We start from the raw sequence: 26,242 nt of genomic DNA on the forward strand, positions 1-26,242 counted from the left end.
CCCATCATGTTCCATGCTCCCCTATCCTGGTATTTGTGCTCCATCCTGTTATGTGCTGCTCCCATCATGCTCCCCCATCCTGTTATGTGGTGCCCCCATCCTGCTCCCCCATCCTGTTATGTGTGCCCCCATCCAGTTATGTGCTGCCCCCATCCTGCTCCCCCATCCTGTTATGTGCTGCCCCCATCCTGCGCCTCATCCTGTTATGTGCTGCTCTCATCCTGTTATGTGCTGCCCCCATCCTGTTATGTGCTGTCCCCATCTTCTTTTGTGCTGCCCCCATCTTGCGCCTCATCCTGTTTTGTGCAGCCCCCATCCTGTTTTGTGCTGCCCCCATCCTGCGCCCCATTCTATTTTGTGCTGCCCCCATCCTATGCCCCCATCCTGTTTTGTGCTGCCCCCATCCTGCTCCTCCATGCTCCCCTATCCTGGTATTTGTTGTACAGTGGGGGAAATAAGTATTTGATCCCTTGCTGTTTTTGTAAGTTTGCCCACTGACAAAGACATGAACAGTCTATGATTTAAAGGGTAGGTTAATTTTAACATTGAGAGATAGAATATCCCAAAAAAAAATCAATAAAATCACATTGTATAAATTAGATAATTTTTTGGCATTTTGCAGTGAGATATAAGTATTTGATCCCTCTGGCAAACAACACTTAATACTTGGTGGCAAAACCCTTGTTGACAAGCACAGCAGTCAGACGTTTTCTGTAGATGATGAGGGTTGCGCACATGTCGGGAGGAATTTTGATCCACTCCTCTTTGCACATCATCTGTAAATCATTAAGATTTTAAGGCTGTCGCTTGGCAACTCGGAGCTTCAACTCCCTCCATAAGTTTTCTATGGGATTAAGGTCTGGAGACTGGCTAGGCCACTCCATGACCTTACTGTGCTTCTTTTTGAGCCACTCCTTTGTTGCCTTGGCTGTATGTTTTGAGTCATTATCTTGCTGGAAGACACAGCCACGACCCATCTTCACATCTTCAATGCTCTTACTGAGGGAAGGAGGTTTTTGGCCAAAATCTCGCGATACATGACCCCATCCATCTTCCCTTCAGTACGGTGCAGTCGTCATGTCCCCTTTTGCAGAAAAGTACCCCCAAAGTATAATGTTTCCCCCACCATGCTGGAGCATGCTTTCCCAGTTTTACATCACTGAAGCTGCCAACCTCAGCGATATATATCTCCCCTCAAGGACATGTCCGGCGGCCATCTTACAATATATATACATTGCAGAGAAGCAGTGTGTGTTTGTACATATGTATTTTGCAGAGGGGCAGTTTGTGTGTGTGGGACGGGGGTATTTTGCAAGTCTCCTGTGATGTCTGAATCAGTCCCAGGTTAGGATGCTGTGTCGACAGTTTGTGATAAATAAGTGGGTTTTGGATTGCCGTTTGGGCACTCAGTCTGTAAAAAGTTTGCCATCACTGGTCTAGGATATCAGCTAGATTTAGCTATAACAATCAAAATGTTTTTACTCCCTTTTTTGCGGTATTGTTTTTTTGTGTGCTTTCAATTTTTGGGTCAAGGTCTTTTACCTTTTAGATAATATCATTAATAAAAGTTAATTTTTAATGCATTTATACTGGTCCATTTGTGCGTTAAAAGCATACAGGCAGGCTTGTTTGGCTGCAATAGCATCGATATATAGTGCAAGCAGTTAAAAAAGTCCATCTGAGGTGGGCTAAATTTCCTGCTATCTAAATCCTGAAAATTTTTCTCAGCATCTAAATATTTACGGCATTTAAACTGTGCCAGTAGTGCGTCAAAAGCATACTGTCAGGCTTGCTTTGTTGCAATAGCATCGCTATATAGTGCAAGCTGTGAAAAATGTCCATCTGAGGTGTGCTAAATTCCCTGCGATCTAAATCGTGTTTTCAGCATCAAAATCTTCTACGCCATTTATACAGGTCTGTTTTTCATTCAACCAGCAGGGTTGATGAAATAACAGTCCTTAAGCCTGCTACCTTAAACTAATAGTTTTTTTTTCAGGGCTAATTCAAATAGATTCTATTCTCTAATAATACCGCTCTTATCTGCAATTCGTGTATGGGTGAGCAGTCGCAGTAGGGATAGCGTCATACACGCATCTAATCAGAAATTATTGTCTTATAGTCCTTACTGCTGCAACTGAAAAAAAAGTCTATTTTATTCCCTATTAATACCACTGTTAGCTGCGTTTAGTATAGGGATAGGTGCTAGGTATCATCTGCTGGAAAAAAAAGTGTTTATTTTAGTTACATACATCTCTTCCACTCTCCATAACTTGATTGCTTTTTTCCAAACACTCATGGACCTATTCGTGATTTTTACGGTGATCTGTACTCAAAAATTCATCAAAGCAGGCAGGGTTGTTTGCGTTCCTCCACAGTTTGGTACTGCCACGTGCAAAAAAAAACTCTTTTCAGGGCCGATTCAAATTCATTCTATATTCTACGGTATTACCACTTAGACTGGCCGATTAAAAATCAAGCACTCATAGAAATACTCATTCCTAATTGTTGGCCAGTGTATATGAGTCTTAAAGGGAATCTGTCACCTCGGAAAACACTATTTACCTGCAGAAATAGGGTTAGTCTATTTTGGAAAGGTGTTAACAATTTTGTCAGTCCCATTTTGGGGGTTTTGTGTAAAATTATGTCCAATTTGTCTTTTTTTTCTCGGTTTTCTTTGCTATGCACACAAAGGAACACAAAGAAAATAAACGTGTATAACAAAACATGTGTAATTGCAATAATTTTCTGTGAGACATACTTCATTTTCTGGAACAATTTCAAAGGTGCCAACACTTTCGGCCATGACTGTATATATTGAAGTTGCATTGCCTGTACAGTGCTACTTGCATATCTAATTGATATGACACACTGCTGTAATGGAATGGCAGTAATTCAGAGTACTATTGGCAAACCGCTGTATTTTGCCAATAGAAGTGTTGTTGAATCAGTAAGATATGCTGTTTATAACTCAGTTTGCCTTTTGTTTCTCTTCCCCCTCATAAATATATTAAACACAAGCATGCCAGTCAGGCTGTGGTAGTCATTGCAAATTACTTCTGTTGAACTCTTTTGTGTAGACGATTTGCTGTCTGCTGGAGAAGCTGGAACATTTGACCTAATCTGTATAAATATGGCTGGTCAAACAAACTGCAGAAAATGTTATGAGAAGTGTCTGCGTCTGCTGAAGAGACAAGGCGTACTAGCAATAGATGGGGTAAGTTCTGCTCAGTCTGTGGATAATAGCTTCCAACAATCAGCCGTTAAAGTATATCAGGGCTGCCACCAGGAATTTCAGGGCCCATACTGACAACATTTTTGAGCCCCCTTGAGACTATGTCCAGGCTCCACACCAGCTCCGCCTCCACCCCTCAAACCTTCCACAGTCCCACCGCCCGAAAAACTCCACTTCTGCACCACGTCTTCAGCAGTCACACATTATCAGTTCCCATTGAGCACCATCTCACATACATAGCCATCAGCTTTTGTTTTGGCCAAAGGATTTATTAAGCTTACCACCACAGCATAGTAGACTCTTTTGGCAGAACCCTACTCTACTGTAACCTATTAAACATTTCTTAGAATACCCAGTATTCTTTTTAGGTATATTTTTATTTAGTTTTCTTTAAGGGAATGTGTCACATACATTTTTTTAAAATGATCAATAATACCACATACATGGGACAAATACTGTCACACCATGTCCGGACCACTTTCGACCACCACACAGTGACTGAATAATGCTACATACAAGTGACAAATACCGCCATACACTACTGATCATTAATAAAAAAAAAACACAATACTAATATTGCCATAAGTGCCATTATACACAGGAGCTCTGTACATAGTATACAGTGTATAGTGTATAGTGTCAGTGTACAGGTAATACAGTGATCACCAGTGACAATATACACAGGAGCTCTGTATATAGTGTCTAGTGTACAGGTAATACAGTGACTCACCAGTGACTTCATACACAAGAGCTCTGTATATAGTGTCAGTGTACAGGTAATACAGGGATCAACATGACATTTTTCACAGGAGCTCTGTATATAGTGTATAGTGTAATTGTACAGGTAACACACTGAGTCACCAGTGACGTCTCTAGTTGAAGATATTCATCTTTGTTTTTCTCCTTCATGCAGTACAGACCACCATCACTTCTTCCAGCAAGGACTTGTCTCTGCAGAAAATAGCACACAGTTATCTAGAGCACCGCTTCCAGAGCACATTTCCCAATTTTTTTCCCAACTTCTACACTACGCCAGATGAAGAAAAAAAGCGGCATCGTGTCACCCTGCACAGTAACAGCCCCCCCCCCACACTGAAAACAGTATCCTCAAAAGTAAAATACATCACAGCAGTAAAAATATCACTTAATTAGCTCCTACAGTAATAATGTCCCATATCTTGGCCCCTTCTTGTAATAACATCCCCCATCCTGGCCCCTTATGTCTCATTCCTGGCTCCGTGTGTTTTCATTCTGCCTCTATATGTTCTCCCATTGTCAGGATTTCTGTTGCCCTTCTACAGTTTGACCACTATTGGCCGCTATTGTTCACTTTAATAATTGTGCTGCAGTTTCACTCCTTACCACTGGAGTCTGCTACTGTGTTCTGCAACTGACCTTTACCAAGATTGCAGATTCTGAATCTATGGAATCCATCTTATTTCCTGTGTGGGCCTACTTAAAGCCACATGGAACTCTCACTCATTGCTTGAGTATTGTGTCTAGCTATAAGCCTAGTTTCAGTCTCCAGCTCCTGAACATTCTTGCCTAGTCTGTTCTAATTCATCTACGGATTGTTTCCTTGCTAACTTCAAGAAGTTCTGCTACCACTTGCTGTTCCTGCTTGTGCTCCTTCGTCCACTGGTTTCCATCAGTACTACAACCAGTATCGTAACACCCATCCTGGACCCATGTCTCCTTCCTGCCCCCATATGTTCTCTCATCCTGGCCCCATATGTTCTCCCATCCTGGCCCCATGTGTCTCATTCTTGGCCCCTTGTGTCTCATTCCTGGCTCCATTTGTCTCCATCCTGCGCCAATATGATTTCCCATCCTATCTCCATATGATCTCCCATCCTGTCCCCATATGATCTCCCATCCTGCCCCCATATGATCTCCCATCCTGCCCCCATTTGATCTCCCATCCTGCCCCCATATGATCTCCCATCCTGCCCCCATATGATCTCCCATCCTGCCCCCATATGTTCTCCCATCCTGGCCCCATATATTCTTCCATCCATATGTTCTCCCATACAAGCCACATATGTTCTCCCATCTTGACCCCATATATTCTTCCAACCATATGTTTCTCCCATGCTGGCCACATATGTTCTACCATCTTGGCCCCATATGTCTAAATCCTGCCCCCATATGTTCTCCCATCCTGCCCCGATGTGTCTCCATCCTGCCCCATATGTCCTCCCATCCTAGCCCCATGTGTCTCCATCTGCTCCCATAAGTTCTCCCCTCCTGGCCCCATGTGTCATCCCATACTGCCCCCATATGATCTATCATCCTGTCTCCATATTCCTGCTTTCAGTACATAACATAAGAAAAGTTTCTTCTTTCCTGGCTGCGGTCCAGCAGTGCACTCTTCCTCATCCATTTGAGGCACATGGCAGTGACGTCATACTCCGGAAATGTGCACGCAGACGTAAGCTGCCGGCCTCTGATTGGCTGGCAGCTGTTAACTATTGCCGTGCAGGAAGCAGGACGCATGTTCAGTTACTGACTGAACCAGCCGAATCCTGCCCCTAGGGCCCGGTGAACAGAAGCAAAAAGAGGAACGGGCCCCCTCTCCTTGCTTCTGCTCACCGGGCCCCATACACCAGTAAGTACAGTAATGCCCTGATGGCAGCCCTGCAGTATGTAGTCTGATATATGGTTCACAGTATTGCATATATGAAATTAACCCCAGTATTATTTAATAGGTGCTGTGCAATGGAGCCGTCCTTAAAATGAACTCCATGACAGACAAGGTGCAAAGCATTCAGCAGATGAATGAAGCTATCCTAAGGGATGCCCGTGTTTTCCTAAGTATACTACCTCTTGCTGATGGACTGATGTTGTGTTTTAAGCTTTAAACTCAGTTATCTTCCCCTCATATAGAAAATCTGTACATTGTTTCTTAAAAAAGGCTAAAACCTTTGGCCTATGCACAAGACTATGTAATGGATCGATAAAAATACTCTGCACACAGCTTTGTACATAGTAATTGACATCCTCCATTGTATGCTGCAGTTTTTTACAAAGCTCAATTCATGTTCTACAATATAATGTATGTCAAACATATTCTATAGCTTCCAGGGAAGAATATGTTGCTGTTGTCCATAATATATATATATATATATATATATATATATATATATATATATCTAGGAACTACTAGATAAGATTCCCAACTTTTCACTTTAGTGTACATGGAAACTTAGAGAAAACGAGAGGCTGTATAGACGTAGCATATTAGATTTTTATCCAAAAAACTAAATAAAAAAGAAAATTGGTTCCCCAAATATATGGTATGGAATAAGCAAAAAAATACGGTATTAAAACTTAGCCTTTAATATCAACTTTAAAAAGGTATAAAACAACAAAACAAGACACACAGAGAGAAGCCCAAATAAAGTAGGCTGGCCTGTTATTAAAGGCTAGGTTAATGTTTGCAACATAAGATCCCCAATGGGCTATTTCACATCATCTCAGCACACAAGTGCAATTAATTGCGTAGTCAAAAAGAATCCGATTTACACCATATCTGGGCAAAAGGCCACAGTAATAATTGGAACAGGCTCACCCAATTGCAGAGAAGAAGGGAACCAAGATCTGTCCTTCAAATTCATAAGGGGTATGAGCACCCACAGTGCTAGCTTCAATCCCACAATATTGGAGGGATCAGGGGGGTCCTTTTCACAGATAAACCACCTTCCGATGCGTTTCATCCCATGCGGGACTCATCAGGGGTTGTGGCAGCCAGGGTGGAGGTTTCCTGCTGCACCAAACAGTATGCGCAGCCTTCTGTCTGCATCTTATGTTGCAAACATTAACTTAGCCTTTAATAACAGGCTAGCCTACTTTACTCGGACTTCTCTCTTAGAAATGAGAGGCTGACAGTATACTTGAGCTTTTAATAAAACAAGAAACACTTGTAGAAGTTATGTATTATGCGCACATCCTTCTGCTAAGCATTATGCAGTTTACATATTTATCCAATGCTTAGCTAACTTGCATCAATAATACTCAGTCTAAAGAGGTTGTCCGGTTTCATAAAATATTGTTCAGTATTTATCAAGTGAATCTCTTGCGCTGCTTCTCCTGGTTGCCCTTTATTTACAAGGGTGCAGCAGAGTCGTCCCATTTAAAACATGTGACCACCACAGCCAATCACTGACCTCAGTAGTATATTGCAGTCTAACTTGGCATCCCTGTGGAGGCAAGTGGTTGTCTGCAGCAGTCACGTGTTGTAGATGGGACATCATAGTTGCAGCCCAGTAAACAAAGTTCATTACAGAGGCCGCACTGGAGCAGTAGGGGCTTCAACAGCTTATAAAAAAAATCTATGATGGTGTGAACAGATACTATACAGTGGATGTCAAAAGTATAAATACCCTTGTTAAAATAGCAGATATTTGTCATGTAAAATAATCATACCTAGAAGACTCTTTCAGAACTATTCCCACCTATAGGGCTCGTGCAGACAACCATAAAAATCGAACGAGGGCTATCCGCGTTTTGACGGATAGCACCCATTCCCATGTTATTCAAGTGGTCCGAGGAAAAAAATTGCAGCATGCTCGATTTGCCTCCAATAATCACAACGCACTTGGCTATTCAAGTCTATGGGTCCATTGAAAACATAGGACTACACTCAGATGATATCCGAGTGCGGTCCAATATTCAGACAGACTGAATGGAGAAGATAGAAAGATTTTATGGAGAAGATGGAGATATTTTTTTTCTACACATCTGAGAAAATCAGATCACACTATGATCAAACTCTAATCAGAGTCCGATCAGAGTGTGATTAGCATAATCAGGCCAATTTTCTCAGATGAGAGAAAAATGGTCAAGTTACCCTAGCCTTAATTTCACCAAGAATCTGTACAAGTCTATTGAGAAACAAACTGAAATCATTTTGAGGGGGAAAATAAAAATAACAAAATTAAAATAATGTGGTTGCATAAGTGTGAGTATCCTCTAATAATTGGGGATATGTTGTGTTCAAAATTATCCAATCACATTTACACTTATGTTACATAATAGTCAGTGTACAGCTGTGGTCATTCAAATGGATTATGGTTAATCCCATAGAAATTTTAGTTGGTGTTACTCTCGCGCCCGGACTGACTGGCGTGAGCGTGATTAGTGATCCCACTGTACCATGAACCGAGGAGTGCCTGGAGGCGCGTAACTAAGTATCAACCCGATCCGACCAAGGTCGCACGGTGGCTTAGTGGACTCCGTGGACCAAGGAGGAACCAAGCAGAGGGACCAGGTGCGACTCCAGGTCAGACCCCGGTCACAGTTGTTGACCCACACCGGGGAATGCAGGAACAGGCAGGTTAAACTGGCATACAGGCAGGTGGGTATTGGCAAGTATGGCTGGTATGCAGACAGGTGGGTACTGGCAAGTACGGCTGGTATGCAGACAGGTGGGCACTGGCAAGCACTGCTGGTATGCAGACAGGTGGACACTGGCAAGCACGGCTGGTATGCAGGCAGGTGGGCACTGGCAAGCACGGCTGGTATGCAGACAGGGAGATACTGGCAAGCACGGCTGGAGTGCAGACCGGGAGGTACTAGCAGGTTGGAGCGCAGGCTGGATAGGGTCCAGTGCCGACTGGGAGACAGGTACAGAGCCGCAGATGCGGTAGACAAGCAGAGTAAAGCGAAACCGCCGGAGCGGAGGACAAGGCAGAGCAGAGAGAAGCCGCCGGAGCGGTGGGCAAGTCAGAGTGGAGAGAAACCGCCGGAGTGGTGGGTAAGGCAGAGCAGAGGGAAGCCGCCGGAGTGGTGGGCAAGTCAGAGCAGAGAGAAACCGCCGGAGTGGTGGGTAAGGCAGAGCAGAGGGAAGCCGCCGGAGCGGTGGGCAAGACAGAGCAGAGAGAAACCGCCGGAGCAGTGGGTAAGGCAGAGCAGGGAGAAACCACCGGAGCGGTGGGCAAGTCAGAGCAGAGAGAAACCGCCGAAGTGGTGGGCAAGGCAGAGAGGACAGGGCTCTGTTCACATGGAACAGACTGGAAAATACAGGAAGATACGGAGGAAGGGAAAAGGGACAAGCAGAACCAGATACACACAAGGTACTTACTATGAAGTAGCGAGTGGACACAAAACTCACAAACACAAGTACAGAGACAACGAGTTGGAGTTAGGTGCAGGTTCAGATACTGCAGGAAGAGGGAAGGTACGGACATAGAGATAAACAGGTAACAGGCTAGGATACAGTTCAGACAGGAACTGCTACTGCAATGAGATACAAAAACAAGCCTGGGAATACAGCCCCCAAAGTGGCGGAAACAGACTAGAAGTCACAGGTAACAGGCCTGGGAATACAGCCCCCAGAGTAGCGGAAACAGACTAGAAGTCAGAGATAACAGGTCTGGGAATGCAGCCCCCAGAGTGGCGGAAACAGACTAGAAGTCAGAGATAACAGGACAGGACCTGGCAATACAGTTGCAAAGACAAACTGAGTGAAGGTGTTGCTCAGGCACCTCCTACTGGGTGGAGGGGGTTTAAATATCCAGTGACTCACAGCAATAGGCTGGAGACGCATTAGGGGTGCGCCCACAGCAGCTATAAGAATCAGGAAGTAACCGGGCCGCCACCCTAAGCAGTCAGTCAAGAGGTATGCACACAACATGAACTGGAGCAAGATTAGCAGGCTGGACTGACAGGTAAGATTGCGGTCTTGCATAGTGGGAGGTGGTGCACTATGCAAGCACGCAGCCAGGGATGTTACAGTACCCCCCCTTTATGCCCCCTTTTCTTCAAGCCTGCAAGTGTCTTCTGCAGAGAATTTGGAGGCCAATCTTTCTCTTCAAGAGGATTACCTCTTCTGTCCATTAGAGGAAACAAAACTAATCTCATCATCTTGGTGACTAGGATGCTTCCTTCTATCAAGCCAACCTCAGCAACAGATGAAGTGGGTGAAGTACCAGGAACAGCACACAGGAAAGTCTCTCTCCGTTTGTTATCAGGTAGCACCCTGGTGGATTCAGGAGACAACTGGAGGTCCTCTGCCTGGTTGGAGGGGTGCAGAGACTCGGGGGTAACCACCGCCTTGCCGTTCACTTTGCCAAGCTTACTGGATGAAGTGGGCGGCGTACCAGGTACCGGGTGTAGGAAAGTCTCTCTCCGTTTAACAGGTAGCCCCCCGGGAAATTCAGGAGACAACTGGAGGTCCTCCGCCTGGTTGGAGGGGTGCAGAGGCTCGGGGGTAAACACCGCCTTGATGGACGTAGGACCAGATTTATTAGAGACGGAGGGTCCTTGCTTTAGGACCATCTTCCGACTGGTTTCAGAGATGACTTTTCTGTAAGGCGGGACAGTACCTGAAGCCAGATCATTGGTACAATCGTCAAGACTGTGTGGGGACAACGCCTCCGCTTCTCATCCTTCAGAGACTTCAGCGCACAGCGAGTCAGCGACTAGCAGATCTATTGAAGAAGAAGAAGAAACTGCTGACTGTCCTGAAGATGTGGGGACTAGACACCCCTTGTACCTTAGCAGTCCCCCAGGATACACCATGCAGGATCTCCAGACCTGAGCGGGCACTAGATCTCTCGGCTCTGGACGACCTGTGGGTAAGCCAGTCAGCACCTGGAATGTAAACTTCTTCATATGTAATGCTCCAATCTGGAGCTTAATTTGTACAGACATATTTTGACTGTTTCTGAGTAGGGCTCGTCCTTCTGCTGACAATGCCCAAACCGGCTTCTGGACTTGTCGGACGGGAATCAGACACCGACTCTTCAAGGCTTTAAGCCCGAAACTTCCGGTTAATCCGAGGCCTTCAGTTGCCACGGAGACAGTCATGGTCATCTGTGGAGAGGAAACACTAACGCCAAGGGCAGCCTCTCCTACAGGCCGTCAGGGGGTCCCAAACCACCGCAGCGGGACCGCAATCCGATTTTGTGACTGAGTTCTGGCTTCTGCTTTGCTTGACGAACATAGTCATCCTTCATGGATTCTGTGCGGAAAGCTGCCTCTACAGGCTGGGGAACAGGAGGTCTTTGGGAGAACAGAACCTGGCGTGACGGTTTACCTGTACGCCTTGCACGTCTGGACTGCCTCTTGAGGTTGGGAAGAGAAGTATTCTGTGGAGCATAGTCATCCTGTGTGGATTCTGGGTGGGCAGCAGTCTCTTATGGCTGGAGGACTGGTAGGCTACCTACTCACATTACCCATCGGGCTGCTCCGAGATATTGGGAAGGGAAGCTTTAGCAGAGGCTTCAGGATTAGGGTCATCGAAGACCATTAGAAAGGCCACCAGGAAGGCCTGCAGGTCAAAGATGATAGGATCCCATGCTTCCCAACGGGGGGTGATCCATTTGAAGGCATCACCCTCTAGGTAGGACATCATGAATGCTACTTTAACCCGATCAGTAGGAAAATAGTGAGCATAGAACTTGAAATGCAGTATGCATTGCTCCACAAATGCACGGCTTCTTTTTGGATCCCCATAGTACCGTGGTGGATCCGCAGGAACGAGTGCTGATAGATCCATTTGGGCTGGTGCATAAATCGCCTGGGCCATAGCTTGAGAAAAAAAATTTTCTTGGTGCACGTATTCACCAGACAAGGATTCAAAATGTCTCTGAGAGCAAAAGGCAGTGGGGCTCAACGGGAACCATGGCCTGAGCAAACTGTTACGCTCGCGCCTGGACTGACTGGCGTGAGCGTGATTAGTGATCCCACTGTACCATGAACCGAGGAGTGCCTGGAGGGGCGTAACTAAGTATCAACCCGATCCGACCAAGGTCGCACAGCGGCTTAGTCGACTCCGTGGACCAAGGAGGAACCGAGCAGAGGGACCAGGTGCGACTCCAGGTCAGACCCCGGTCACAGTTGTTGACCCACACCGGGGAATGGAGGAACAGGCAGGTTAAACTGGCATACAGGCAGGTGGGTATTGGCAAGTACGGCTGGTATGCAGACAGGTGGGTACTGGCAAGTACGGCTGGTATGCAGACAGGTGGGCACTGGCAAGCACTGCTGGTATGCAGACAGGTGGACACTGGCAAGCACGGCTGGTATGCAGGCAGGTGGGCACTGGCAAGCACGGCTGGTATGTAGACTGGGAGATACTGGCAAGCACGGCTGGAGTGCAGACCGGGAGGTACTAGCAGGTTGGAGCGCAGGCTGGATAGGGTCCAGTACAGACTGGGAGATGGATACAGAGCCGCAGATGCGGTAGACAAGCAGAATAAAGCGAAACCGCCGGAGCGGAGGACAAGGCAGAGCAGAGAGAAGCCGCCGGAGCGGTGGGCAAGTCAGAGCGGAGAGAAACCGCCGGACCTGGCAATACAGTTGCAAAGACAAACTGAGTGAAGGTGTTGCTCAGGCACCTCCTACTGGGTGGAGGGGGTTTAAATATCCAGTGACTCACAGCAATAGGCTGGAGATGCATTAGGGGTGTGCCCACAGCAGCTATAAGAATCAGGAAGTAACCGGGCCGCCACCCTAAGCAGTCAGTCAAAAGGCATGCACACAGCATGAACTGGAGCAAGATTAGCAGGCTGGACTGACAGGTAAGATTGCGGTCTTGCATAGTGGGAGGTGGTGCACTATGCAAGCACGCCGCCAGGGATGTTACAGTTGGCAGGAACTGGTTGAGTACTGCATGTGACAACAATCTCCTGTTTTCTTCATATGTCTGGGCTGTGGGATAGGGGGCAAGACAGAGGTCTTTTCTCACAAAGAGGAACATCCAAGCTTGGTTATGTTTTGCCAAAACCTACATAAAGTCTGCCAAAAACATGTGTGAAAATGTGTTTTGGTATGATGAGACTAAGGTTGACATTTATGACCGTAATTCAGCCAGCAGTGCGCATCACGAACAGAACACCATACCCACAGTGAAGCACAGTGGAGGTATCATTATACTTTGAGGTTGTTTTTCGATAGCTTGAACTCGGGTGTTAGTTAAGGTGGAGAAAATGATAAACATTTCCAAATATCAGTCAATTTTGCAACAAAACCTTCAGGCTCCTGTTAAAAAGATCATGAGGAATTTTACCTTTCAGTACGACAACGATGCTAAGTAACCTTCAAATCAACAAAAGTTCTTGGCCCAGCCAGAGCCTAGACCTGAATAGGACGCTGTGCACAGGAGATGCCAGACTGACAGTTGTGGCAAAGATTGCCAATTCTAGATGTGCCATGCGGATAGACTCCTACCGAAAAAGACTGAATGCTGTCATAAATTCAAAGGGTAGTTCAACAAAGTATTAGTTTAGAGGTGTGCATATTTATGCAACAATATTATTTTAGTTCTTCATTTTTCTTTTTTCTTATTTTTCAATTGAATTGCGGAGATGGCATTAAAGTGGAAAAAGTTTTGAAATGATTCGTCTTGGTATATATTTTTTTTCTTTTTGACATGACAAAAGCCTGGCATTTTGTAGACTTTTTATATCTACTGTATACAAATTATTTCTAAAAAATGTTTGTTTACAATAAATTTATATTATAGTAATAAGGTGGTAAAGTGGCGGATTGCAGATATGTGTCCCTAAGGCCTCCTGCCTTTGTGATGTAAGTTCCAGAAGAATGTTATGACCAGTGATGATATGTCACTGATTTAGTTTGTTTAAATGGAGTTTGGGTCCATTATTTAGAAGTGACTGAAGAGGTTGGGTGGGTAGGTCACTCCTATACTCCATTCCACATTTTATTGTCCTAAACAGAGCCTCAGGTGGGGGTTGAAAACGTTGATTAAATCAATTTACTAGAAAGCAGTGTCTGTTAGTCTGAGAAAAGAAGGTCAGCTTGGGAGTAACAGCCATGAAACTATCACTGCAAAGTAAAAGACCTTTTTGGAACTGAACCTGCAAAGTTTGGTGATAAATACTGATTTTGAGTCCATGTGTTAAATGGAATCTATCAGCAGGATTTCAACTCTCAAACTATTTACTGTATATGTGCATGTAGCTCTGTTCCCTCCTCCTGCTTGACTCTGACTTTATTCTTCAATAATTTTTAAAATCTAGTAAGAATCCAGAGAATAAAAGAATATTCTCAGTCGCAGCATATGGTGTGAATGAAACAATACAACATATACATAGACAGACCAATAGCAAAATATATGCAGGATTAGTTAGAAAATAAAAGTCCACTATGTAACCCAATAGACTGCTTAAAGTTAATGTTAACACACCGAATAAGAAATGTTCAAACAAAGGAGAATACAGAAAGTAATGCATAAATAAAGTCACAATATGAATGAATTTATAGAATTAGTTATATCAAAACAGAAAGACATGAAAAAGGACATGTATATGAAAATGATAACTTGGCATAATGTAATAAAATCATCAAAGTAAATAAAAATGTATGAATGAAGGGACAATTCCTATTTTCTGTCTAAACCATATGCACTTTATGTTTGAAGCTTAAAGACCCAAAATACATCACGGCTAAAAAGGGTACAGCACTTATCCCCTCCCCTTATACACATGTTAACCCTTTCAATTCCCTGCATGGTAAAACTGATATTGCCATTATGTACAGTTATGTATGAAGTGAAAGGATGCTTCTGCCAATGTCAGATAGGTATCTTCTCATGCCTATCTTGAGGGGGCCTGTAGTACAGCCAACTTACTTACATGGGCCTATAACGCATGATATTAAATAAACTAAGCGGTATTGCACTTAATATACTGTTTAATTGTAAATTAACCATTATTAGTTAACTACACTACAGCACAACAAGTGAAGATCTTATTACCACATCTCTAATTTCGTTTTTAGTAAAGTCACAGATTTGATTTAGATGGAGATAAAATGTTACCTAGAGTGCCAGCTTGGCATGTAACATACCAAAAACCTAATTCCAATATTTTTGGCAACGCGGGATCCTGGTACAATAAAGGCACAAAGTGACATACAGATCAGATAAATAGTTGAAAACTCATTACTGTATGTAGTAGAAAAAAATAGATTGTTTATCAGTTTCAGATCTATTTTGATATCTCAGGAGGGTTTCCCTATCCTTAATAGCGAGGATATGTTTCACTCAATTATTAGAGCATTTGGGATAACACTTTTCTTTCAGCCTATCTTGTAACTCCCTACTCTCATGTAAGAGATTTTTAATTGCATGATGAGTGTGGCAAGATGTCACAAAAAGTGTAACATTGCCAGTCATGGACTTACAATGGGTTGTTGTGTCAATACAACTGGTATTTACATTTGCTGTCACCATAAGATCCAGCAAAATATGCTAAGAGTGTCTTAAGAAAATGGTAATTGTCATAGAGAAAATTAAAGTCCCTACAGATGAGAGACAGAACTTGCGCTCTACAAGGTAGTTCCACATAACACTCTGTGCAGCTGACCCTCTCCTTTGGAATCAGGTAATTAAGGAAACTTCTAATGGTTAACAGATGTGAGGCCATGCACCAGGAATGTGAAGAAGCAGATTTACGACTGAGACAAGAACTAGGAGAAGCATAAAAATCTCTCCCGTGTCTTTGTCTGCTTATTAGAAATTAAGAAGGGATGTTTGTATGAACTGTGTCGATCTAATACATAGGTAAATCATATTTTTGGAAACGTGAGGAAGTGGCGAATGCAGAGCATGGTTTCATTTCACTGGACAATGGCCAGAGTCCCTCCAATTGAATAACGACCTGATAGAGGAGGCTACACCTGTCATCTTTTGTCTCTATGTAAAGATAAAGTCGTAATAGGAAAGATGATGGGAATATCTCCTGCCTGTGACTTCCAGGGGTGTAGCTATCCTAGAAATTGGGAATCTCATAAGTTTTTGAAACTGAAACCTCATCACATGACCAGCCCTGTTACGAGTCATCAAGGGGAGATGTGAGGGTGTAACTTAGGAGCTAATAAAGGGGAAATGCCAAATTTTGGACCTTGTCAGTCCCTTGAGGTGCAGCTAACTGTGGTTCTGTTCGTTTCTTTTTGGAGTACCTCCCTCCATAAATCTGAAGCCATTGCAGTGACATCAGGTTTAGTAAGTTTCTTTTGTTCATCCTATTGTATTATGTAATTGTATATGCTGTATTGTTTTGTCCCCTTTGTAAAATCTTTTGTTTATTTTTTGTTATCACTGCCTATTTTTCTGGATTAAATATAAAATGTAATAGTTCTGTTCCTCTTGCTCTGTAAACTACACCCCTGAAGTCATACGCTACCTGAATCCGCCTGTATAAACGATTGGTGGTGGCAGCTAGTAATTTTTCTTGGGTTATTGTGGAGTTGGCAGTGACCATACCAGGGTATATATACGTATTCCGTGCTTTGAAATTGGTGGTATATAAAGAGGTCCTGTATTTAGCAACTGTACCAGACAATATTGAACAATAGACTATACCAGAAACTAAAGAGATATATATGTTCCAACCAAGCTATGTAGATATTGGTGATCGATGAGGAAAATGCAGCCTTAACGATGCACCAGATATTTGTAGATTCTGCTCATAACTGCTAAAGAAAATAATCAAAATAGCTGTTATAATCCATAATTTGCCAACAGCTTCATAAAATCATGGGATTTTTTTCAGATAAAAGAAACCAAGGCTAAGCCTGCAGATATTGTTATATTATTCTGTAAATTGTTGTTTGATAGATAAGATATTTTCTAAGGAATCAGACGCCTCCAAGTATTTTAAAACAATGATCCTTGAAATTGAATAATTATTTATGTTTGCAATATTTAATTATTGCTGGTGTACAACTCTTTGCTTTGAGCAGATGGAAAACCAATGACTGTGAGACAGAATTTTGAGTTAAAGGGAACATGTCATGTAAAAAAAAACGCTATTAACCTACAAATGTGAGGCTAATCTGCAGATTAATAGAGTTCTGAAGCTGCCTGGGCCTGCACTGAGAGCTCCACTACCAGGAAGAGATTAATTTTATTCCTCCAGACAGCCTCCATATTTTAGTCATAGGGGTGGGCCGGCATGGCTTCAGTCACCACTCAGAATATAGTGAGTGGCGGCTGTAACCGTTCCTCTGGCCCTGACTGGCAGATGGCTCTAATGCTGGGGCAGCTGTCATTTAGTGTCGGGGACACGATTACAACCGTTGCTCACTATTCACAGAGTGGTGACTTAAGCTACCCCGGCTCAACCCTATGACTGAAAACCAGAGGCTGTAGGAATAAAATGAATTTCCTTGCGGCAGCGGGGCTTTTAGTCCAGACTATGGGCAGCTTCACCTGCAGAATAACCCCATATCTGCAGGTTAATAGTGTTTCTTTACATGACAGGTTCCTTGCACCTTTTGGAGTCATGGCAGATACCTCTCTCATATTCATAGGGTCCCATATATCCTTTTTATAGATTATTTTTATCTCTTTCAATTCTGACTCTTAACTTCTGAATACCCTTGTTAAAATGTGGAGCACAAAACTGGATCCCATATTCTAGATGTGGCCTCCTTAGTGATGTATAAAGGGGTAACAGTACATTGGGATCGCGGGATTTTATTTCTCTTTTTATATAGATCCTAAAATCTTGTTTGCTTTTGCGGCTGCTGCTTGACATTGAGTACTGCTGCTCAGCTTACTTGTAACCAGAGTACCCAAGTCCTTCTCCTCATCGGTAGTCCCGAATATACTCCCATTTATTATATATGCAGCAATAGGATTACTCCGTCCTAGGTGCATGACTCTACATCTATCTACATTAAACTTCATCTGCCAAGTGTTTGCCCATTCAGTCATCTTATCCAGATTGTTCTGCAATATCGTAATGTCAAGATCAGATTTTAAATATCCTACATAGTTTGGTGTCGTCAGCAAAGACTAACGCTTTACTCTCAATCCCATCCCCAAGGTCATTAATAAAAAGGTTAAAAAGAATTGGTCCTAGCACAGATCCCTGCGGCACCCCACTGCTAACTATATCCCATTTAGAGAACGTACCATTTATGACGACTCTTTGTTTCCTATCATTTAGCCAATTCCTTACCCATCTGCATATAGTTCCTCCAAGTCCTTGCTTCTGTAGCTTCAGTGTAAGACTGTTATATGGCACAGTATCAAATGCCTTCGTAAAGTCCAGATAAATCACATCAGCCGCATTACCAACATCCAGATTTGCACTTACCTCCTCATAGAAACCCAACATGTTGGTTAGACACGACCTATTTTTCATGAATCTGTGCTGATTATCATGTGTATATTATTCTCTGTGATATAACTTTGCAAGTCATCTCTTATGATGCCCTCAAAAACTTTGCACACTACCTATGTCAGACTTACTGTACAGTAGTTTCCTGGATACACCTTCTTACCTTTCTTAAATATCGGTACCACATCAGCTATCCTCCAAACGTGGCACTACCCCTGTTACAAGAGAGTCTAAGAATGCGAGATACAGCAGTCTGTCGATTACTGAGCTCAATTCCCGCAGTATCCGTGGATGAATGCCATCTTGGCTGGGGATTTGTCAATATTTAATTTTCTCAGACGCAGGCATACTTCTTTTTGTGTTAAACTAGTTGAATCAGGTGGTGAACTTTGATTTTTGTCCTGTTGAAAGATCCCTGGAACAGACGGTTTGTTGGTGAACATGGATGAAAAATGCCTGTTTAATATCTCAGTCTTTTCTTTGTCCTGTATAATTATCTTGTTATTATCATCTTTTAAAGGGCAGATACTATCTATTTTTTTCTTTTTGTCATTAATGTATTTATAAAAAATGTTGAGATTTATTTTAATGTCGCTGGCAATTTGTTTCTCTGTAGATAATTTTGCTAGCTTGATTTCTTTTTTACATTTCTTATTTAGGTCTTTATACTCCTGAAATGCTATTTCTGTATTCTCGGCCTTCAAGATTTTGAATGGCCATTGTTTTTATCTTATTAAACTTTGTACTGTCTTATTTATTCATAATGGTTTCTTTTTATTCCTTGACATTTTATTACCATAGAGTATACATTTTCTACAGGATTCTAGTAGTATTTCCTTAAACATGCCCCATTTATGGTAGCCCAAGTTACCATGACGTGGTCCCAGTCTACACGATTAAGCTCTTCCCTTAATTTGTTGAAATCAGCTTTCCTAAGTTTCCAGGTTTTGTATTTCCTTTTGGAAATGCTTTATTGAATATTACATTAAAACTTACCATATTATGGTCATTGCTTCCCAAATGCTCCCAGACCTGTAGATCTGAAATTGCATCTGGTCTATTTGACAGAACCAGATCCACATTATCTCCCCTGGTTGGTTCATCTACCAGCTGAGAGAGGTAATTGTCCTGAACTGTGGATAAGAACTTGCAGCTTTTAGCACAACTGGAAGATTCTATGTCCCATTGAATGTCTGGATAGATAAAATCCCCCATAATAAGGACCCTATTATTATTTGCTGCATTTTTAATTTGCTTCAGCATTTCATCCTATAGCTGATGAGCTATGTTAGGAGGCTTGTAAAACAAACTCTAATTAGCAGCTTTACATTATTGCCATCCCCATGTACATTTACCCACACTGACTCTACATTGTCGCAGCTTCCCCCGATGTCGTCATTGAGCACAGGTTTTAAGTTGGATCTTACGAAAATACACACCCATCCACTTTTTTTGTCTTTCCTGTCCATTCTAAATGTAGTATATCCCTCTATGCTTGTCACCCAATCATGGCTTTCATCCAGGCAGGTTTCCGTAATGCCCACCACATCGTATTCTGTGACCGATATAAGAGTCTCCAGTTCATTCATTTTGTTTGCGAGACTTCTTGAATTTGCCACCAAACTTTTAAAGAAGTTGCCCACTATTTTTGATTAGATCGGCTGTTATCGGTGCCGGCGGCGACCACCGGCCGAAAGTGCTTACCTGCGGAGCTTGGCCGTCCATCTGTAGTGCTCGCCCCTGGGTACTACACATCCGCCTCCCATTAAATAGGCGGATGTGCAGTACCCCGCGGCAGCCACTACAGATGGACGGCCATGCACCGCAGGTAAGCAGTTACGGCCGACCGCCGCCGCTGGCACCGATAACAGCTGATCAGTGGGGGTGCCGAGTGTGGGACCCCGGCCAATCTAACATTGATGCCCTATCGTATGGATAGAGCATCAATCAAAAAGTAGTGGACAACTCCTTTAATACTATTAGACCATTTGTGACTCCTACTCAGCTCCCTACTTTCCTTGCATATCCCAGCCTTCTCTAGATCCTCAATAACCCCTACTGTCTCACTTTCTCTGTCTATCCTATCTATCCCTTATTAGCACGACTACCCTCCCCGCAGATATTAATTTAAAAGCTCCATCCGTCTGACCATTTTTTCCCCCACATAGCTGCACCCTCCCCAGTGAGATGCAAACCATCCCTACTGTAGAGCCTGTAATCGACAGCAAAGTCAGCCCAGTTCTCCATGAACCCAAACTCTTCCTTCCTGCACCAATTTATAAGCCACGTATTTATCTCCCTAAGCTCCCGCTGTCTTTCTAGTGATGCTCGTGGCACTGGCAGTATTTCTGAGAACACCACCTGGCTTTCAGCTTCTCTCCTAGTTCCCTGTAATCATTTTTAAGGACCTTCCACCTCCCTCTAACTTTGTCATTGGTACCAATGTGTACCATGACCGCTGGGTTTTCCCCAGCCCCACCCAGCAATTTGTCTATCCGATCCACAATATGTCGACACTGAGCACCCGGCAGACAACACACTGTTCGGCATTCAGGGTTTCAGCGGCAAATGACCCTGTCTGTCCGTCTAATTATAGAGTCCCCTACCACCAACATCTGTCTGACCTTTGCTGCACTCCTATTTCCCTCCTTCCTATAGCAGTCGTCTTCCTGGTTGCTAGGAGCCACGTCCTGCTGCAGTGATCCCAGTCCTGGGCTTGCAATCCTAATATAAACCAAAAGTAAGGAGAAGTGACAAAGAGTGCCACACCGCTGGAGGTATACAGGTTCCCACAAACAATATACAATTGATCTACCCCCCCTCAACCCCCAAAGAAGCTGACGCGAAACGCGTATTGGGGTAACGTACATCCCGACGCCAGATTGTATATGGTTACACTATGCATGTATTTACATGTTCCCTTTGAGAATTACTGATTACCTCTGCTGGACTACTCTCTTTGTCCTAATTGAGATTGAAGCTTTTTTACATGAGGATATATATAATATATATGTATGTATATATGTGTATATATATAAATATATACAGTACAGACCAAAAGTTTGGACACACCTTCTCATTTAAAGATTTTTCTGTATTTTCATGACTTTGAACATTGCACATTCACACTGAAGGCATCAAAACTATGAATTAACACATGTGGAATTATATACTTAACAAAAAAGTGTGAAACAACTGAAAATATGTCTTATATTCTAGGTTCTTCAAAGTAGCCACCTTTTGCTTTGATGACTGCTTTGCACACTCTTGGCATTCTCTTGATGAGCTTCAAGAGGTAGTCACCGGAAATAGTCTTCCAACAATCTTGAAGGAGTTCCCAGAGATGCTTAGCACTTGTTGGCCCTTTTGCCTTCACTCTGCAGTCCAGCTCACCCAAAACCATCTCGATTGGGTTCAGGTCTGGTGACTGTGGAGGCCTGGTCATCTGGCGTAGCACCCATCACTCTCCTTCTTGGTCAAATAGCCCTTACACAGCATGGAGGTGTGTTTGGGGTCATTGTCCTGTTGAAAAATAAATGATGGTCCAACTAAACGCAAACCAGATGGAATAGCATGCCGCTGCAAGATGCTGTGTTAGCCATGCTGGTTCAGTATGCCTTCAATTTTGAATAAATCCCCAACAGTGTCACCAGCAAAGCACCGCCACACCATCACACCTCCTCCTCCATGCTTCACGGTGGGAACCAGGCATGTAGAGTCCATCCGTTCATCTTTTCTGCGTCGCACAAAGACACGGTGGTTGGAACCAAAGATCTCAAATTTGGACTCATCAGGCCAAAACACAGATTTCCACTGGCCGAATGTCCATTCCTTGTGTTCTTTAGCCCAAACAAGTCTCTTCTGCTTGTTGCCTGTCCTTAGCAGTGGTTTCCTAGCAGCTATTTTACCATGAAGGCTTGCTGCACAAAGTCTCCTCTTAACAGTTGTTGAAGAGATGTGTCTGCTGCTAGAACTCTGTGTGGCATTGACCTGGTCTCTAATCTGAGCTGCTGTTAACCTGCGATTTCTGAGGCTGCTGACTCGGATAAACTTATCCTCAGAAGCAGAGGTGACTCTTGGTCTTCCTCTCCTGGGGCGGTCCTCATGTGAGCCAGTTTCTTTGTAGCGCTTGATGGTTTTTGCAACTGCACATGGGGACACTTTCAAAGTTTGCCCAATTTTTCAGACTGACTGACCTTCATTTCTTAAAGTAATGATGGCCACTCGTTTTTCTTTACTTAGCTGCTTTTTTCTTGCCATAATACAAATTCTAACAGTCTATTCAGTAGGACTATCAGCTGTGTATCCACCTGACTTCTGCACAACACAACTGATGGTCCCAACCCCATTTATAAGGCAAGAAATCCCACTTATTAAACCTGACAGGCCACACCTGTGAAGTGAAAACCATTTCCGGTGACTACCTCTTGAAGCTCATCAAGAGAATGCCAAGAGTGTGCAAAGCAGTCATCAAAGCAAAAGGTGGCTACTTTGAAGAACCTAGAATATAAGACATATTTTCAGTTGTTTCACACTTTTTTGTTAAATATATAATTCCACATGTGTTAATTCATAGTTTTGATGCCTTCAATGTGAATGTACAATTTTCAAAGTCATGAAAATTCAGAAAAATCTTTAAATGAGAATGTGTATCCAAACTTTTTGTCTGTACAGTATGTATTTATGTGATAGGTCTAATTGTACTTTGATGGTTCATAACTCTTTTCTGATCTGAAGCACTGTGTATACTGCCAGATATTGATAAGCTTGCTTCTAATATCTCTACCCTGTTCATGACATTCCCTAGAGAACAGACACTGCACTTCTGGGTATCTTTTGGTGCACAAGTAGGACCCCAATCCGTAAATAGTAAAGAAAAACTTGGCAATCGTATTCTTTGTGCAAAACAAATTAATTTTTAATCGTTCAAAGAAATTCCAGAAATAATAAGACGTTTCGGTCAATCACATGTCTGAGGCAGTGGGATCACTTCCAAATGACTTATGAAGGTCTGATTGACCGAAACGTCTTATTATTTCTGGAATTTCTTTGAACGATTAAAAATTCATTTGTTTTGCACGAAGAATATGAGTGCCAAGTTTTTCTTTACTGACATTCCCTAGTCTTTTGAATTTTTACTATTTTAGGAGCTCATTGTGCCCTGTTATTTAATGACTACAAAGTGGGAAGTGCATGAATTTAGGACTGTTTTACTATTGGACTGTTGTCCTTTATCAATTGTATATTGTTTGTGGGAAGCTGTATGCCTCCAGTGGTGTGGCACTCTTTGTCACTTCTCCTTTCTTTTTATTAGTTTTATATTCTAATATTCCAATAAAGAATTTTATTTTATATGAATAGGACTTAGACGCATCTTTCTGCTTCCTTTTCTTTTTTTGGTTTATATATATTCGGAAGTGTGTATTATATCGGACTGCATTATTTGTGTTGGGATACTCATTTGCAATCCTAATATCAGACAAATAGGCACATCTACTAGGTTGTGCCAGATCAGGACTGGGCTCCCTGGCACTTTTCCCCCTACCCCTTCTTGTAACATTTACTCAGCTACTTATTTCTCTTTCCTGATCTTCCCCTCCTTGAGCTCCCATTAAGAATTTTTCGGTCATAGCCAAGCCTTTAACTAACATGACTAAGAAGGGAACTGATTTTTCTTCTTAGTCGGCTGAGGGGGTAAATGCTTTTTTTGCTTTCAAGACAGCTTTCTCTAAGACTCCTGTTAGCCAACCCGAGGTCGATCTGCCTTTCTTTGTGAAGGTACACGCTTCCGCTATTTGGATGGGAGCTGTTCTTTCACAGAAAAAAGTGAGTACCTACATCCTTGTGCTTTTTTTTCCCAGAAGTTCTCTCAAGCAGAGTCTAATTATGATATAGGTGACCGAGCTCTTCTGGCAGTTAAAAGAGACTTTGCGAAATGAAGACTTTGGTTGAAGGGGGCAGGACACAAGGTGACTGCCTTTACCGATCATAAGAACCTTTTGTATATTTGTAATAGAAGTCAAAAAGCCTTATTGTCATCTGCTGGTTGACCGCAATCAAACGGAACCAAGATGCCTTTGCAACGTTGAAGGGGGAACAGATTTGAATGTGAGACCCGGTCAGGTGACGTCCAGTGAGGATTTTTTAAATATAACGGTCGAGGTCGCCAAACCTGAGGTGATTTAGGCGCCAAGCTGCAGAAAGAAGGAGACGGCCGCTGGATGCGCTGAGGAAACCAGCCTGACAGGTCGGAGTCAGAGACCTAAGAGGCAGGACAGGCGGACGCCGGTGAACAAATGCCAGATTCACCACAGAGGTCCCCCGAGTGCCGCGGCCGCTGAGGAGAGCCAGGATCTGCTTGTGGTACTGAGTGACTTCACAGTACCTGACATTCCCCATCAACCAACAAGGTCTGGACCCCGCTATCCAAGGTGCGAGAGACCACCTCCAACAGCCAAGCAAAGAGGAGATAAGAGAGAACTGCATCAGAGGAGTCACGCCAGCAGAAACAGAGGAGCTGCATCGCTGAACAGGGCCATCACATCAAATGATCATCCACGGTACTGAGGACAGTGGGGTTTAGGATGTCAGTTTGGGAGGGGGACTGGCGAAGTGGAAAAAGCCAAACTGGATTTAATTGACTTTGTTAGAAAAAGACTTGCGGGCTAGCAGGAATAACCGGTGACCCCCGCTAGGGGCATTCACAGAGTTAAAGAACTGCCGTGGTAACTCCCACGCCAGAGCACATCACATTATTTTGGGAGATTGTTCATTGTTATTGTAAATTACTTGTTCATTCTTGTTACTAACCCCTTGCTTAAAGCCTGGTTATATATATATATATATATATATATATATATATATATATATATTTATATATATATATATATATATAAATTGTTTTTACACATCTCTGACTGCCCTCACTTCGTGTCTCTGCACATTGCATTTCTGACACCTGCATTACATATTGACGCTGCTAAGTCCTTAAACACCAAACAGGCTCGGTGGGCTCGTTTCTTGCCCGGTTTGATTTTGCCATTAATTATGTCTCCGAATCTAAGAATGTCAAGGACGACGCTCTGTCCCATAAGTTTTTCCAGTTGAGGGCCGAAAATCCAGTCAAGATTATTGGTGAGGGGGTGATGGTTGGTGCTGTGGGAATAGATCTCAAGCAGTGCATTCAGGATGCTCAGGACAGTGCGCCGGAAAGTTTACAATAAACAAATTTTGTGTACTGCCCTCTTTACGTGTAAATATTCTTAATGAAGTACATGATTCGGTTTGAGCTGCACATCTGGGTTCTTCTGCCACTTGGAGGTCTCTTTCTAGGTCCTTTTGGTGGCAGAATGCTCGTAAGGATATTGAAGAATATGTCCGTAAATGCAGAGTCTGTTCTAGGGCTGAATCCTCTCCCAGAGCCCCAGCGGGTTCTCTGTTGCCTAACGAGGTTTCCGTCACAGCCTTGGACCCACTTGTCCATGGACTTGGCACCGATTTGTCTAACTCTGGTGATAATACTGTTATGTGGGTGATCGTATACCATTTTAGCAAAATGGTTCATTTGGTCCCACTTCAAAAGTGGTCATGTGCTAAGAGCTTAGCAACTTTATTCATTTCTCATATCGGTAAATTACATGGTTTTCCAAAAAACATTATTTCTGATTGAGGGGTTCAATTTTCTGGCTAGCTTTTGGTGTAGCTTTTTCTCCAGATTGGGTATCAAGCTGTCTTTTTCCTCAGGTTATCATCCTGAGATTTAATGGTCAAACAGAAAGGATGAATCAGGAGGTAGAGCAGTATTTGAGATGTTTTGTCTTCTCTAATCAGGAAGACTGGAAGGAGTTTCTGTCCCTTGCTGAGTTTGCGCCAAATAATCATTCTTCTATGGCTGCTGGAACCTAGCCTCTTTTTT

The 26,242-nt window shown here is 43.2% G+C and overlaps 1 protein-coding gene across 2 annotated transcripts in view; it reads left to right on the top strand.

The window, feature by feature from the left end:
• COMTD1 (catechol-O-methyltransferase domain containing 1) overlaps window positions 1-26,242 on the top strand; it is a 144,118-nt gene that overhangs the window by 116,807 nt on the left and 1,069 nt on the right. The window contains exons 6-7 of one of the 2 annotated variants that reach the window (XM_073686064.1): window positions 3,078-3,214; window positions 5,941-6,046. In XM_073686064.1, coding sequence (XP_073542165.1) covers window positions 3,078-3,214; window positions 5,941-6,046 — 243 coding nt within the window. Of the gene's footprint in view, window positions 1-3,077; window positions 3,215-5,940; window positions 13,074-26,242 lie in introns of those variants that run through there. The other variant, XM_073686063.1, reaches the window with a different exon arrangement.

This window comes from Phyllobates terribilis, unplaced genomic scaffold, assembly GCF_046119375.1.
Source record: "Phyllobates terribilis strain yellow unplaced genomic scaffold, ASM4611937v1 Scaffold_5__5_contigs__length_657084704, whole genome shotgun sequence".
In the NCBI taxonomy this organism is placed as follows: Eukaryota; Metazoa; Chordata; class Amphibia; order Anura; family Dendrobatidae; genus Phyllobates; species Phyllobates terribilis.